The sequence below is a fragment of the Taudactylus pleione genome, unplaced genomic scaffold (assembly GCF_031769625.1).
Source record: "Taudactylus pleione unplaced genomic scaffold, aTauple2 ptg000188l, whole genome shotgun sequence".
Classification (NCBI taxonomy): domain Eukaryota; kingdom Metazoa; phylum Chordata; class Amphibia; order Anura; family Myobatrachidae; genus Taudactylus; species Taudactylus pleione.
Genome location: NW_028284590.1, coordinates 4,446,179 through 4,460,045, shown reverse-complemented (window position 1 = coordinate 4,460,045; position 13,867 = coordinate 4,446,179). Strand labels below are relative to the sequence as shown.

Sequence of the window (13,867 nt, the reverse complement as noted above, 5' to 3'; positions counted from 1 at the left end):
AAAGTATCTTATATCAATGAGTAAGCAGTTAAAGCAACAGCAGCAGAAACTAAAATTGTTGTCTAATGATATGCCTGAAACTAACTGTCATGATGTTGAACCAGGAGAATATGTTATGATCAGAAATTTCTTGCGTTCAGGTTGTTTGACTGATCGGTGGGAAGGTCCATACCAGGTGCTGCTGATGAGTACTACATCTTTGAAGGTGGCCGAGAGAGATACCTGGGTCCATTCCACTGCAAAAAGGTCAATCAACCGGTGGAGAAACAAGTCGGAGACAAGGCTGATAGTGTGGATCTGTCGCTCGTGAACGACTGAATCCCACGGAAATTTTAGAATTACAAAAAGGGAAAACCTTGGATGCAAAATTTCTCCTCATTTCAAACTCTATCAATTCCAAGTAGATAGATCACTTTTGTGTTTAAACATAACCAACCCCAATAAACCAGGGAGTTGGGAAGTGACGGGGAATAATCAGACGATTACCTTCTCACAAAGAGCTGATAATGAGTCCATAAACCATGATCTGTTACCCTCAATTAAATCTAGTGGGAAACATTTTAGGTATCGGTATACACTGAGTTCCACCAAGGAGATTATTGGTAAGGTGCCAGATGGTTATTGTGCTAAAATAATGCAGCCAGAGACTTGCATGCACCAGATGGAAAACCCAGAAATAGGATTGTTTGCAAGAGAAATGTGCTTAATGATAATGATGCATACCATCCCTTATGTTCTCCCTGATAATGTATATTTTGTATGTGGAAGAAAAGCGTATAAATGGCTCTCCCCGAGTTCCGAAGGTTTGTGTTACCTGGGAAGAGTAGTCCCAGAAGTTATGACCCTCACACATATTGAAATGCTTGGTATACATAAAAACACACCATCACCATATCTTCACATGCAATATGAACATAGAGGCAAAATAAATATGATACCTGGTGACGTGCAGGTATCTCACAGTTAATTAGTGAGACAACTGGCTTTCAAGTTTTAGTCGCACTGGATCCCACCAGAATTGCTCGGGGTACATTAAATTTTAGATATATTCAGGAACTTGCTAAATTGATAGATAATATCACCGAGATGTACGATGACACATTCAGGTATACAGGGAGAGAATTGCAAGCGTACAAGAAAGAACTGGTGCAACACAGGCTAGTGTTGAATTATTTAACTGCTGTTACTGGAGGGTATTGCGTAACGTTAGCCACCCAATTTGGAGTAAAATGTTGCACCTATATCACCAATGATACCAGCGACCCTAAGTAGGTGATAGACCGGAAGATGGATGAAATCCTGCAGCTAAAGTGGGAATTTCGTAAGAACCATAATGTTTCAGTGGCTGAAGTAGGGGAAAAGATAGAAGGATGGGTGTCATTGCTGAACCCAGTGAAATGGTTCTCAGGTCTAGGGGAATGGGTCCAGGAAGTGATCGCCAGCATAGGCAAATTCTTGATCCTTATACTAATTGTCATCATAATTGGCATATGCGTCCGGTGTGTTCCTATTGTGTTGAAGTGTGGAAAATGTAAGAATAGAGTAAAACGAAAGAATGAAATTATGATGGTGGCCAGTATGAATACCGAGGTAAATACAGAACTGCATTACAACCCTGAGCTAGGAAATACCATCATTTAATGTACTATATTTAGACATGCATAGAATGTATTATTGAAATGTTATTATTAAAACACCTCAGATAATGTAAAGTCTCAATTCCTCTTCAAGACTGCTTTTATAAGACTGGTGCATTCCCACACCTTTCACATGATCTTCCAAGATCCGCGGTGTGCGTATAATAGTAGTTTTATGTCCTCACCCAGAGACACATTATTGATGGATTAAGAACCACCTTGTGCCATCCCATGATAACACTAAATAATATGTAAGCCTAAGATAAAAATTCCAATAACAGATTGTGATAGCATGTTGTTTGCCATCAAAGGGTGGACTGTCGAAGCTGGATAATTGGCTGAGACAAGACCAGTTTAAAATTGTATCGCAGCGAAGCCATCTTGCGACAGGTCGCAAGACGCCTTTTTTAGAAAATGAGATTGCAAAACGCCATTTTGCGAATGGCCGCCTAAGCGCCATTTTAGATAAACTTACACTTTAGTACATGTGGCAATATTACTATTAGCAACATGCGATTGCATCTTTCACCATTTCTCATACACACATTAATACGCACAATTGCGCTGTTAACTATTCGCATATTAGAGAATGCATAAGACTTTGTATGAAATCGCTGTTTTATTAGCTTTATGCGCACGCATCTGCCCCAAGTTAACTAGCGTCCTTATATCAAACCCCGCATACTCACACATTACATATTCACACATAAGGTTTAATAAGCTTTAAAGTATAAGATTTAAGTTGGTTCAGTTAGTATAAATGCTGTGAAATAAAGATATTTGATAACTAGGGTTTTATACATGCTAAGAAAGCTGTGTTTGGTTTGGTACTGATGCGTACTCTTTCAACAGAATTCCGGTACTCTCGGTGTGGAGATCGCATCATACATTCTCAACTTATGGACCGCAGAGACTTCAAGCAACAAAATGTATAACTTAGGATTTTGCATGGGGGTGGGAGGACAGAGACCCCCAGTTGTTAGAGGCTGGGTGAGTCTATTTGAACCAGCCTGTTAAACTCTCTGTAACAGATGTTTCCTTCCTGGGAACCAATGACATCAGCAACAAACTTCTCTATTGTCCGGTCTATTCTGGGGGGGTATAAATATGTGTGCTCAAACACTGGGTTTTTAGTCTTCTTGCTGAATGCTGAATGACGACGGGGTTTCTTGCTGATGCCTATCATCTGGTCCGGAAGCGCTGCGTATGTATACTGTACTTGGGGTCTGTATAATTCCTTTGCGTCTAATTGTGTCTGGATCAATAGCGTGTAACTGACTGTACTTTTTACTTGAATTATACTTTGTGCTTCGGAACCACATGTTCCAAGTCTGGAGTCTTTTATTTACTGTATGACTGCATATGCAAATTAGTGTCATCCTTAGAGGTTTATAGGTAGGATTTTAGAAGGTACAGGCAGGGGTATATAGAGGTTCAATTTCAATATCGTTAGCATATTATGCAATGCAGCTGCGATAGCATTAGCGTCCATCTCTGAATCGGGTCCTGAGGTGTGTAAAGTGTGTGATACACATGGGTCCAGGGGGTCCCCGTACTGCACACCCTGCACCCAGAGGGTCCCTGCTCCGCGGTGCCATCTTCTCAGTGACATCTTCGGTAAGATGGCGCCACGCAGTGAAAACAAAGACTCTAGCACTATGACAGAGCCTTTGCTCTCTTGTCCGCATACGCCATCTGCCCGAATATCACTGGAAAGATGGCGCCGCGGAGTTGGAGGAGGGACCCGCTTTTCACCACAAGGTAAGATGTCAGGCTGTACGATGCTCTTGATACACATTCCCTGCACACAAAACCTCTTCCCCAATAAAAAAACAAATAACACACAAGATATTAGTCCTAGGAAGTATTTATAGAAATGAACTATAATATCCACAGGTTTGATTTCTTTTCTTTTTTTTGAAATACAAAGATAATGGTAGAAAACTTCCATCTGTTTCCTGTCTTCGAAATATTCTAAAAGCATTTGAAAAAAAAATAAAAAATAAAGACATTTTTTTAGCACCTTTTATTTTAGACGTACGAGGGATTCATGTGCTCTGATGGCTGTGTTGTACCTCACACCTGAGCGCATTCCCAGCCGCACCAGGCCTACCGTTTATATGTACACAGGTAGAAAGCTAGAACCGTCATACTGCAGCTTTTACAGGGCACCATTTCTGCACAATATAGTGCTTACATGAAATTTACTAAGGTATATCACCAGTAAGTTCAGTGAATGCTACACTCGGGTGCTGGTCCATTGGATTAAGTGTGGCTCTCTACAGGCGCACTTGCTTTGAAAACGGCAGTGCCCGGTGGGGTGCTTTGCACACAGCTCCCAGGCCTTTTGGGCCTGAATGCAGATTTCATTGCAGTAACCCCTGTCTTCTGTAACTGGCTGCAGTTTAGGCTGCACGTTATGTAGAAAGTTAGTTGAGCAGAAAGTCCTGTGGCGACAACCAGTGACTGGACTGAAGTCTTTTTCTAAAGCATCTCAGTGTATTCATGTATAAACTCTCTGCCTGTATAAACACTGACGTTTCTGCCCAATGACTGAGGAGGATTATCAAGATATAAAGAATCTTTCTGGTGCACATAAAGAAATGTATAAGCTTGCTAATATCCAGTGTAAAACGGTGCCTAATCAATATTATACAGCACCATGGCTTAGAACTATGTAATGCAAGCAGAATAATAATATGCTAAGAGAAAGAACATGATAAATAGTTATCCCATTTATTTCTGTGGAATTATTTTACCTAATGATCTCTGGTAGATCCAGCAGTAATCTTGTGTGGCTGGATCTGCGAGCAAGTCTAAAGTTATACAACTATTGCAGGACAAAACGTTAACTTGCCACACATCTAAAGATTATCATTCCAACCAGTAGTTGGCTGGAACTGAAGTCTGGTAATATAAGGGAACAAATGACAATTGACCCTTTGCTCCCAAACACGGGAAAACTGTCGTTTTATACAAGTTGCCTAAATCTGTTTGATTTAACCGACTTGTCTGAACAACTGTTTTTGTCCATTTTGTAGCATTGGAAGTAAATGGACGATTGTTATGTAGTCACATACATTACCAGATTTTCCTTCCCTAGATGGCTGGTCGGAATGATAATCTTTAGATGTGTGACCAGCTTTAGACAGCATGTTGCTTAGTGGTATTATATGATAAAATCACATGACTATTACATCAGTTCCCTACTGGGATATTTTCATATCAATGTCTATTTGTGAGGCCTCTATTTTTCACGTTCTTTAAAGGCTTACTTTAGCAAGAGCATTAGCATTTTGTATGTATACAATATAGCATTTTGTATGTATTTTTTTATATCCCACAAAGCATTTATATCTTCATTAACAGGATAGAAACATCAGTCTTAATATTACGTGTATATATATATATATATATATATATATATACACACACACTCTGTATGTGGCTGTGCTTCCTTGCAATAGTTCAATATACTAATCTTATATAATCAATCAGTGCACATAGCATACTCTTATACATTCCTCTCCATTATTGAATAAACAGACTAAGGGGCTTGCTTAACATAAATTACAGTCTGCCATTGTCCTGGTTATGCTATTGTCATTTTCCTATCTGCTTTTGGCTGGTATATAATCATTCTTGAAAGCCTAGTGTCAGATGCAATTACAGATGACTGTTCTATGCTACTGTGGCTCCCCTAAGAGGTATAGCAAGGTACTGCAGCACAAGTGAGTGAAATAGTGATGTTGCTGTCTGACTGGTACCCTGCATACGACAGCTAATATCAACAGAAAATATAAAAAAAACAAAAATTAAATTTGATAATAAATAATGTGATGTTCTCTTCGTTTTGCAGCGGTTGTAGCTGTGTGCACCTGGATTCTAACCTGTATTGTGTACATTCCTGGTAGAGCTGGGAACGGTCAGGCTTAGGTGGAGCCACAAGCTCATCTTTCCTTTTATCTCATCCGAACACGTTAAAGTGTATAAGCGAATACATAACAAAGATTCCTAAACACATTCATCCTGTATTAAAAACTAGAAGGGTAACGTAGCAAAACATGCCCTCGTTAGTACAGAGAGATCAAGTACAAAGCAGCCGCAACATAGTGAGAACTGTATTTACTTAAAGGCTGTCAACCTAAAGACCGCCTGGTGGAAACCAAGCGGATGGACTGGAATGAGTCAGTAGGCTGAACGCTGCTTTCTAAACACTGTAGATCCACAACATTTCGATGTTCATGGCTTTGATTTTTTTTTAAGGTGTATCCTCATAAATATTGTGGTGATCACCTGGTGTTTGCCAAGGAGAGAACTAGGAAACAGACATTGACAAGAAATTAATGCAGAGATATGTGTGTGTCTCTGTAACTAAAAGTGGTTAAATATTACAGAATAAAATAGAGAATATTTGAACTTGGATGCAAAGAGACCAAGGGTTTGAGGCACCCATAAGCTTTGCACCCGACGCACAACTGCCTTGCTCTATCATGCTGGCTTCCTCTTAGGACGACTGGGTCAACCCCGTGCTCTGGAGAAGACTGGACGAAGATGGCACAGCTAGAATCAATATGATCTCAGGTGGATTCTCAAAGCGTGTTTTTGGAATTGCAGCCACTTTCACAATGTGAAACTGAAAGTGATTGGTTTGTTTTTGTTTTTTTTATCTCGAGCTGAGGCAGGGATTAGCTCAAACAGTGTATCCAAGTGATATGGCCCCACGAAGACTGGGACAGTAGCACTGCACATAAATGTTCAGATAAGAGCAGCTTCAGACTCTTTGGTCTTTGGACGCAAGAGATGGAACCTTGGGGGGTCCATGTGCAGCCTCTGTCAGGATAAGCACCACTCCAGCTGTTCAATGTGCTCCTACTTCTGGCCGGTGGACATGAAGCTGTTTTCGATGCACAGGACGATAAAGTTCTTGTTGCAGCTCTGGGGACGTTGCTCTAGGAGCTTCCCGCTTGATAGAGATGATGCCTGACCGGTGACCGCGCTCTCGTCTGTGCGCCAGGTTTCGCAGTAGCTCTCAGTGAGACGGCGGCCTTTTGTGTCGGACCCGTGCCAGATCATCTTCTGTGGCCTAGTGTAGAGACACAGAGTTAGACGTGCCCTAGACATGATACCTATATAGCATGTGCTAAACCAAATGATATTAATAAGTGTACTGTAACTACAGAAACCCTTCATTGCAAATGTAACTAAACAAATTCAGTTTCTATCACCTTCTGCCTACTACATACGTGAAGCGAGGTCATTAAACATTGAGCATTATGGCTTTCTATGGCTTCATCACAGTGGAATAGTCAATAATTAGCACGTAACACGAATACAACAAAGGCACATCAAAAAACTGAATGAACCAAATATATGCAATTTAACTTCCATGAAATAGTTACTTAGAATGGGTGAAATATATTGCTTTCATAGGCAAACGTAGGGGGTTTTCCAGTTGCCTGGAAACCCCCCTCCCCAGACCACATCATGATGACCACAATGTAGATAGCATGTAATACTAAAGTTGCAGGTTTCCTCAGTGTCACATATGAAATAATTAGCACTACGGTACCTGTTGAACTTTTAAAATGTGTGAGCCAGTAATGATTACACTTGTGCAACTAACTGGGAGATCTGGAAAACATGCACTGTTAGGGGTGCACTGATATAGTTAATCTATAGGGTCAATTAGTAATGCTGTATAATAATACACTATCCAGTGCATAAGGAGACCAATCTGTACATATAGGCTGGTGTTAGGTTTTTATGCTGCTCCCCCAGTTTTCCAAACTTGCTCAAATGATCTGGAATGGAGCCCACATCTGACATAATCAGCTCAGACGGGATGGCCCTACTTCCATATAATGGCATACTGTGATTGCTGGTCCTGTGTATGTCAGAATTATTACACACACTATACTTCGTATGACGTATATTATAGCTGGATAAGTGCTGATTATGCCCTCTTCATGTAATGGGCACACTTGCTTTAAAATCAAGCACTTGGATACCCCCTTCTAGAAATCTTGCGTTTGCCCCTGTGCTAGTCTAACATATGGGGGTACATGTAAAAGCCTGTCGACTGCAGACATTGTCGAGTCCCGTGCGAGACTGCTGATGTTTTAAAGTAACAGTTATTTTAAAGAGCAAAATCAACCTGGTTTACCCTGTAGTATTTTAAAAAGGGATCTCTACCATCAGGATACCGTTATTTATTGGTTTTTTACTATTCTTTTGAAAATATTTCTTATCACTGTGCTTCTCTCTGTGTGCTTTTCATCAAGGCCTTTACTACATCCAGGCATTCTCGTTTATTTTAAATTGACTTGAATACAAGAGAAATCTGCTTGGTGAACACAATAGTAGGTAGTGGGTGCATAGAGGTATGGTATGCTACGTTCATGGAGAATGCGACTAAACAACGCCGCCTTGATGGTATAAAGGCCTCGGTGATGCCAGAAAGTTACAGCCGTGTATTTAGTTATAGCTGCAGAAGGACTTACACAAATCAACACATTAAAGTTCTCTGAAGGTTAAAAAACATCTCTTTAAATTTAAAAGAAAAAAGTGAATAACTTTACTATTACTACTAGTAATATGCCATACGTTGGGGATACTTTCCCAGGAAAGTATCAGGTATATTTCAGTTTATCCTACCAAGTAGAGTCAGTTGTAACATCTCTGCCATCAAATGAGTAGATCCGAGCTCCCGGATTCATCTGTCCCTCGGAACCGGAGAAGAGTGAGTCCCAGCTGTCAAACAGTGTCTCATCCTGGAATCAGAGAGTCCCGTATTATGTAGAGTTATGTGACAATATAACATTAGAGAGGTGTCTGAAGAGGGAGATGTTGACCTTAAGATGTAACTGTAAACTTTTATCCACTATCGTCAAACTTAAGAAATTTCTGGTCTCAAAAATCACTGACACTTTTCACATCACACACACACACATATATACCCACACTATCCATCCACAAGACGGCACTCCGCTATTTTGAACTGTATCTCACGGGTGCCGGATCATGGACGTGTATATATATATATATATATATATATATATACACACACACACACACACACACAGAATGATCTACTTTGTAGTCTTGAACTGTGTTTTGTGATTATGTGGAAACATTAACAATTAACCCATGTACAATTATTTCATAAGCTTTTCACTTGCTCATGATTTAGAGCTGAATGTAAGGATGTGGCTCCACATCTATATTTTTAGTTGCATCTTAAGATGTGTTTCTCACAAAGATGCGACAATTATCACCCACTTCAAATATTGCATCCGGTCTTTGCAGGTGCCAAATTAGCGGTTTCAACAGCTGTGTAACTCAAACTAAGATGCATCTCAAAAGGAGCTTGTTAATCCATCAGCTGCACGCCTTTACTGTACTGCATTAGCCCATTACACCCTTCTTTCCAAGGGCAAGGTTCCAAAGTTATATGATATATGTAACTCTTATGAATTCAAGTTGCGTGCGTGCGAAGTGTGTCCGGTAGCGGCTATACATGTATTTACATATTTGCACTAAAGTGCGACTCTAAATCAGGGCTTTGATGTTTTTATTTACAATAGAGATTGTGGAATAATAATAAAAATATGACCGTTACGGACACAGTAAGCAGACCTCAATATCACCATTGAGGCATAAAGTAAGTAACGCCAGGCTCACCCTGAGATTGACAATAGGCACCGAGAGCCTGTCAGCTTTCCGGACAATGCTGTACAGATCCTGCAGGCGGGAGGAGAGGAATGCTCTGAATGTCCCTTGAAGTCCGGCTTTGCGAGCCTGTTCAAAGCACTGGAAATCCACCCCGCGGATGGAACGCATGCTGCCACTTAAGGGACCGTTCAAAGCCACTAGGTGCAGCTGCAACAGGAGAATAAGATGCGTTACATTACATGAAGCCAACACGGGGAAACCTGACAGCACATTGCACCTGCGCTCACCGCGGCCTGGTATTCCTGGTGCCGGTGTACAGGAGAGGAGGGATCATTTCTCTCTGGCTCTACCGGTCCGGGAAACACAGAAGGTGGCTGACGTTCTTCTCTGCCTGGATATATGGGAGGTTGCTGCGCGGGAACTTTCTCCTCTGTAGATTGAAGGTACCCTGAGTCTCTGTTGCTAGAAGGATACTGAACCACAGGCGGCTGTTCCACAGCCACTTCATTGCCCTGCAGGAATAAAATCCCAGTCACAAACTAATCATAGATTTGGCGTACACAACACGGGAAAGTTAGCGGCTATTAAATGCTATCACATTGCTATCAAACAGGTCGTTAAGTTTGCTCCCACTTGTAATGTCTCGCTCTCCTAATGCTGGGCACACACTGTATTGTCAGACCCATGGACATTTTATCTGACAGGCCTGAAACCAGAAGATACCACAGCCATACAGTGCGAGATATTTCACAGTGTATGGCCACAATATCTGTGAATGGAACAGGAGAAATGTCGCACGGTCGGCTGCAGCAGCACATACACCGCCAGCTGCGAGCGACTAATTATAGGGCATGTTTGAAGATTTTTCATGCCCTACCGTCCGTTAATTGCTGATCGGTTGCGGCCATACACTATGCAATGATCGTCCCGATCCACCGATAACCTGCGGGTCGGACAGATAATTACATAATGTATGCCCTGCTTAAATTACAATGTCCTAATCTTCCTTCTCAGCACGCGATGTGTACATTTGCTTCTTCTAGTTATGTACAGATATGTTAGCAGCTGTATGTTTGTAAGATTATTTAAAAGATGAATAAAAACAGACTTGATTTAAGAAAAAAAAAAATAACAAAAAAATGACGCACTCAAAAAAAGAAAAGAATGTGCACTTACCCGGCCAGGACCATTCAGCGTTGCATAATCTCCGAGCTAGCAAAACACAAAAACAGTATTTCAAGATACAACCAAATTCATATCCACCTCTAAAGTAATAAGATATTTTTACCCCAATCCCCCTCCATCTTTAGGGGCTGCTTATGAAATACCGACTGTTCAAATCCCAACCCTGGAAGCCTGACACATCACAATCCCGATGCTGGCTTATAAGTATATTTAACCCTCCCCCTCTCCCCCTAACCCTAATCATCTCTTGGGGGTGATAAACCCACACCCTAAACCTAACCCTCCTGGGGGGGTGCCTAACCCTAAGTCCCCCCAGGGGTGCCTAAACCTAACCCTCCCTCCCCTCCCACGGCTAATAGGTCACAACGCCCGGCAAACCTACGGTCGGTATGCCAGGCCTCGGGATTTCGGCGCTGGGATAATGATAGGAGTCGGTATTTAGACGCCTATCATGGGGCTGGGCTTTCAGTGCCGGGATTCTGGCGGAGGGCATTTTCGACCACCGGCATCCTGACTATGTCCTCTCTTTAGTATGCAGTTAACATAACATCTGGCTGTAGCTGCATTGGAGGGGGACAAGGGCCCCCACAATTTAGTTGCCCCGAGGCTTCCACATGACATACAGGGAGATTTAATAAAGCTTGGAGAGAGATAAATACGAGATAAATAGCACCAACCAATCAGTTCCTAACTGTCATTTTTCAAACACAGCCTGTAAAGTGACAGTTAGCAGCTGATTGGTTGGTGCTATTTATCTCCAATTTTCTCTCTCTCCAAGCTTTATTAAATCTCCCCCTAAATCCGGCCCTGCCCAGCTCGTTGGTCTGAAAGGGTTATAATAACTGTCATTAATCGAGCACAGCCTGCAAAATGCCAAATGCTGATTGGTTGGTAGTTTTATCTATCTTCATTTTATTTCTCTTCAAGATTTGATAAATCTCCCTTTGAATATATATTTTTTTTATATTTCCTACTGCAACTATGAGTTTGAGAGTGAGGGGTATATTCACTAAAGTGCAGGTTTTTAGAAGTGGAGCTTTTGCCTATAGCAACCAATCATATTCTAGCTATTATATTCCAGAAGGTGCTAGATAAATGATAAGTAGAATCTGGTTGGTTGCTATGGGCAACATCTCCACTTCTAAAAACCTGCACTTTAGTAGATATACCCCTTCGTTATTTTTAAAGACAACACAGCTCTATAAGGGGAAGAAACCTATTATCTAAAATTTTTGGCATCTTTTAATATATAAGTAAATGGTTAGTTTATGTCTGCCAACTACCTGACATCATGCCGATTATTCTGTGATATCACTGGCGAAGGTTACAGGTCGCACTTATTTAAAATATTCTAGCTACTTAGAAAAACAAACAAAGGTGCAGATGGTTCTCAGAAGTTGATAACTCACAATAATCTTTCGGAATCCATCCCTCACTCGTACATATAATTCTGCCTGTTCCAGCACCAGGACGATGGTCCCTTCCCGCAATGTATGACCCAGGTGTAGCATGGTCTGAAACGTCTGTAGCACTGTAGCCTAAGAAATAAAGAGGGAGGGCAGGGGGGTTAGATAATATAATGTACTCAAGTAAAAGAAAATCTCTTTCTCCAAATAAAGCACAGATTCTTCAGTGTAGCCTACATAAAGCATCCTGGCATTAAGCATATGTTCTATCCGTCTGGAACAGTTACTGAAAACATTAACAACATGTTCATTTTAGGTTTACCTTTTCAGAATGCACACAAGTGACCTTTGAACAGGAAATGAGCTTTGGTGATTATAATACAAACCAATTACCTAATATGGATTTTAATTAACAGTCTAGCTACATCCTCTGCATGCATCTGACTTATTACAGTAGTCAGTTCTAGGAGATATTCACAACAATAACAGATCACAATGGGCAAAAAATGTTACATGATGTCAAAGGTTTAGGACTGCAGATCTACAGTATATATATATATATATATATAGACTATCGGCATGGGGTAACTATGTGCCTGCTCAGGAAGTCTGAAACTTAAAGGACAGATCTACAGAGAGATCTGCAATATATTCAAACGTTAAACAAAATGTTCACGCGTGTCGACATTAAATATAAGGCTCAGTAAGTGAACTCAAGGCTCTCCACTACAAGTGCCAGCATGCCCTGTAGTCACACAACCGCTGGGTAGATATTAGGCGATATATTGGATGATATGTCGCTTTGAGGCAAATTGGAATGACATACCCTTCACATGGCATAGTGTGCGCGCTCAATCGAGCGTTATGAGGCTTAGCATCAAATAGTAACAATGTATATTGGCAGATCTGTGACTCCATCATAACCCACAATGGTTTCCTATACAGCACACGCTATGAATTCATGTCCTCGTCTTACCGTAGAAGAGCCTCCTGCCCCTCCTGGGATTCCTGGTGGCCCTGGAGGTCCAGGTGGTCCTGGAATGCTCACAGCTGTGAAATACAAATGATGTATTAAAATGACTGTTATTATTCCTGTTCGATAGGAATCCCTCGTACAAAACTAAATAAACAGTCAGCCATGTTAGAATAGCAGGTCTGCATTTGTGCTGTTGATCATAGTTACCAAGTGTAGTCTGCTAACCTGGTCTATTAGGTCCGGGATATGACTGCGAGCCAGGAGGACCTGGAGGTCCAGGAGGGCCTGGCTGTCCGTGTCTACCTTCATATCCAACGCCGGGAGCACCTGGTGGGCCACGTGGACCTGGCGGACCAGGGATACTGTCTCCTTTAGATCCCTGGGAACACGTAGATGATATTGTTTGAAAGGGATAGATTTTGCATACATATTGGACAAACAAAAGGAGGGTTAATGTGAATAAGATATATGGGCACAACCCAAATAACAGATACTGAGGTAGAGCCGCCAAGCGTAACCTCGGGCCCCATTGTAGACACTTTTGGGTCAATGTGCGACCGATTTCCCTTCTTAGGTGCGCGCACAGCTGCAGTGCTACGCTCACAGCTTGGAAGAGGTGTGACCACCAGAGCTCCAGCCTCCCCCACCATCATCATTGACACTGCCAGGAGCTTAATATAGACACAAAGGGCTCTATTTATTAACATTATGTTTACTAACATAAAGTGAAAAAGGGTGTTTTCACACCCTTTTCACATTATTTTAGTATCACCTACAGTTACGAAAGGGCAATTGGAGTAGAATTCGTATAATTCTACTCCAACCCCTAAGTATCACTTATTTTTAGTAAGCAGATCGCATTTCCCATAACTGTAATGGGAAATGTGATCCTACCAAAGTTACTAAAAATGAATTGTAAAAAAATACCGGGGAAAGCCCTGTGATAATAACGCCACCTGGAGATGGCGTTATCCATGGTCTCCCCCGGT

General features: G+C 41.4%; 1 protein-coding gene across 1 annotated transcript in view; it reads right to left on the bottom strand.

Annotated features, from left to right (window-relative positions):
* Nucleotides 1-3,486: 3,486 nt before the first annotated feature.
* The window catches only part of COL18A1 (collagen type XVIII alpha 1 chain), a 142,020-nt gene continuing 131,639 nt past the window's right edge, over nucleotides 3,487-13,867 (bottom strand). The window contains exons 36-43 of the mRNA XM_088476370.1: nucleotides 13,104-13,257; nucleotides 12,879-12,952; nucleotides 11,906-12,034; nucleotides 10,488-10,523; nucleotides 9,599-9,823; nucleotides 9,321-9,518; nucleotides 8,295-8,410; nucleotides 3,487-6,723 (exon numbers count right to left, since the gene is read on the bottom strand). Of these exons, the coding sequence (XP_088332496.1) occupies nucleotides 6,510-6,723; nucleotides 8,295-8,410; nucleotides 9,321-9,518; nucleotides 9,599-9,823; nucleotides 10,488-10,523; nucleotides 11,906-12,034; nucleotides 12,879-12,952; nucleotides 13,104-13,257 (1,146 nt within the window). The 3' untranslated portion in view covers nucleotides 3,487-6,509. The remainder of the gene's footprint in view (nucleotides 6,724-8,294; nucleotides 8,411-9,320; nucleotides 9,519-9,598; nucleotides 9,824-10,487; nucleotides 10,524-11,905; nucleotides 12,035-12,878; nucleotides 12,953-13,103; nucleotides 13,258-13,867) is intronic.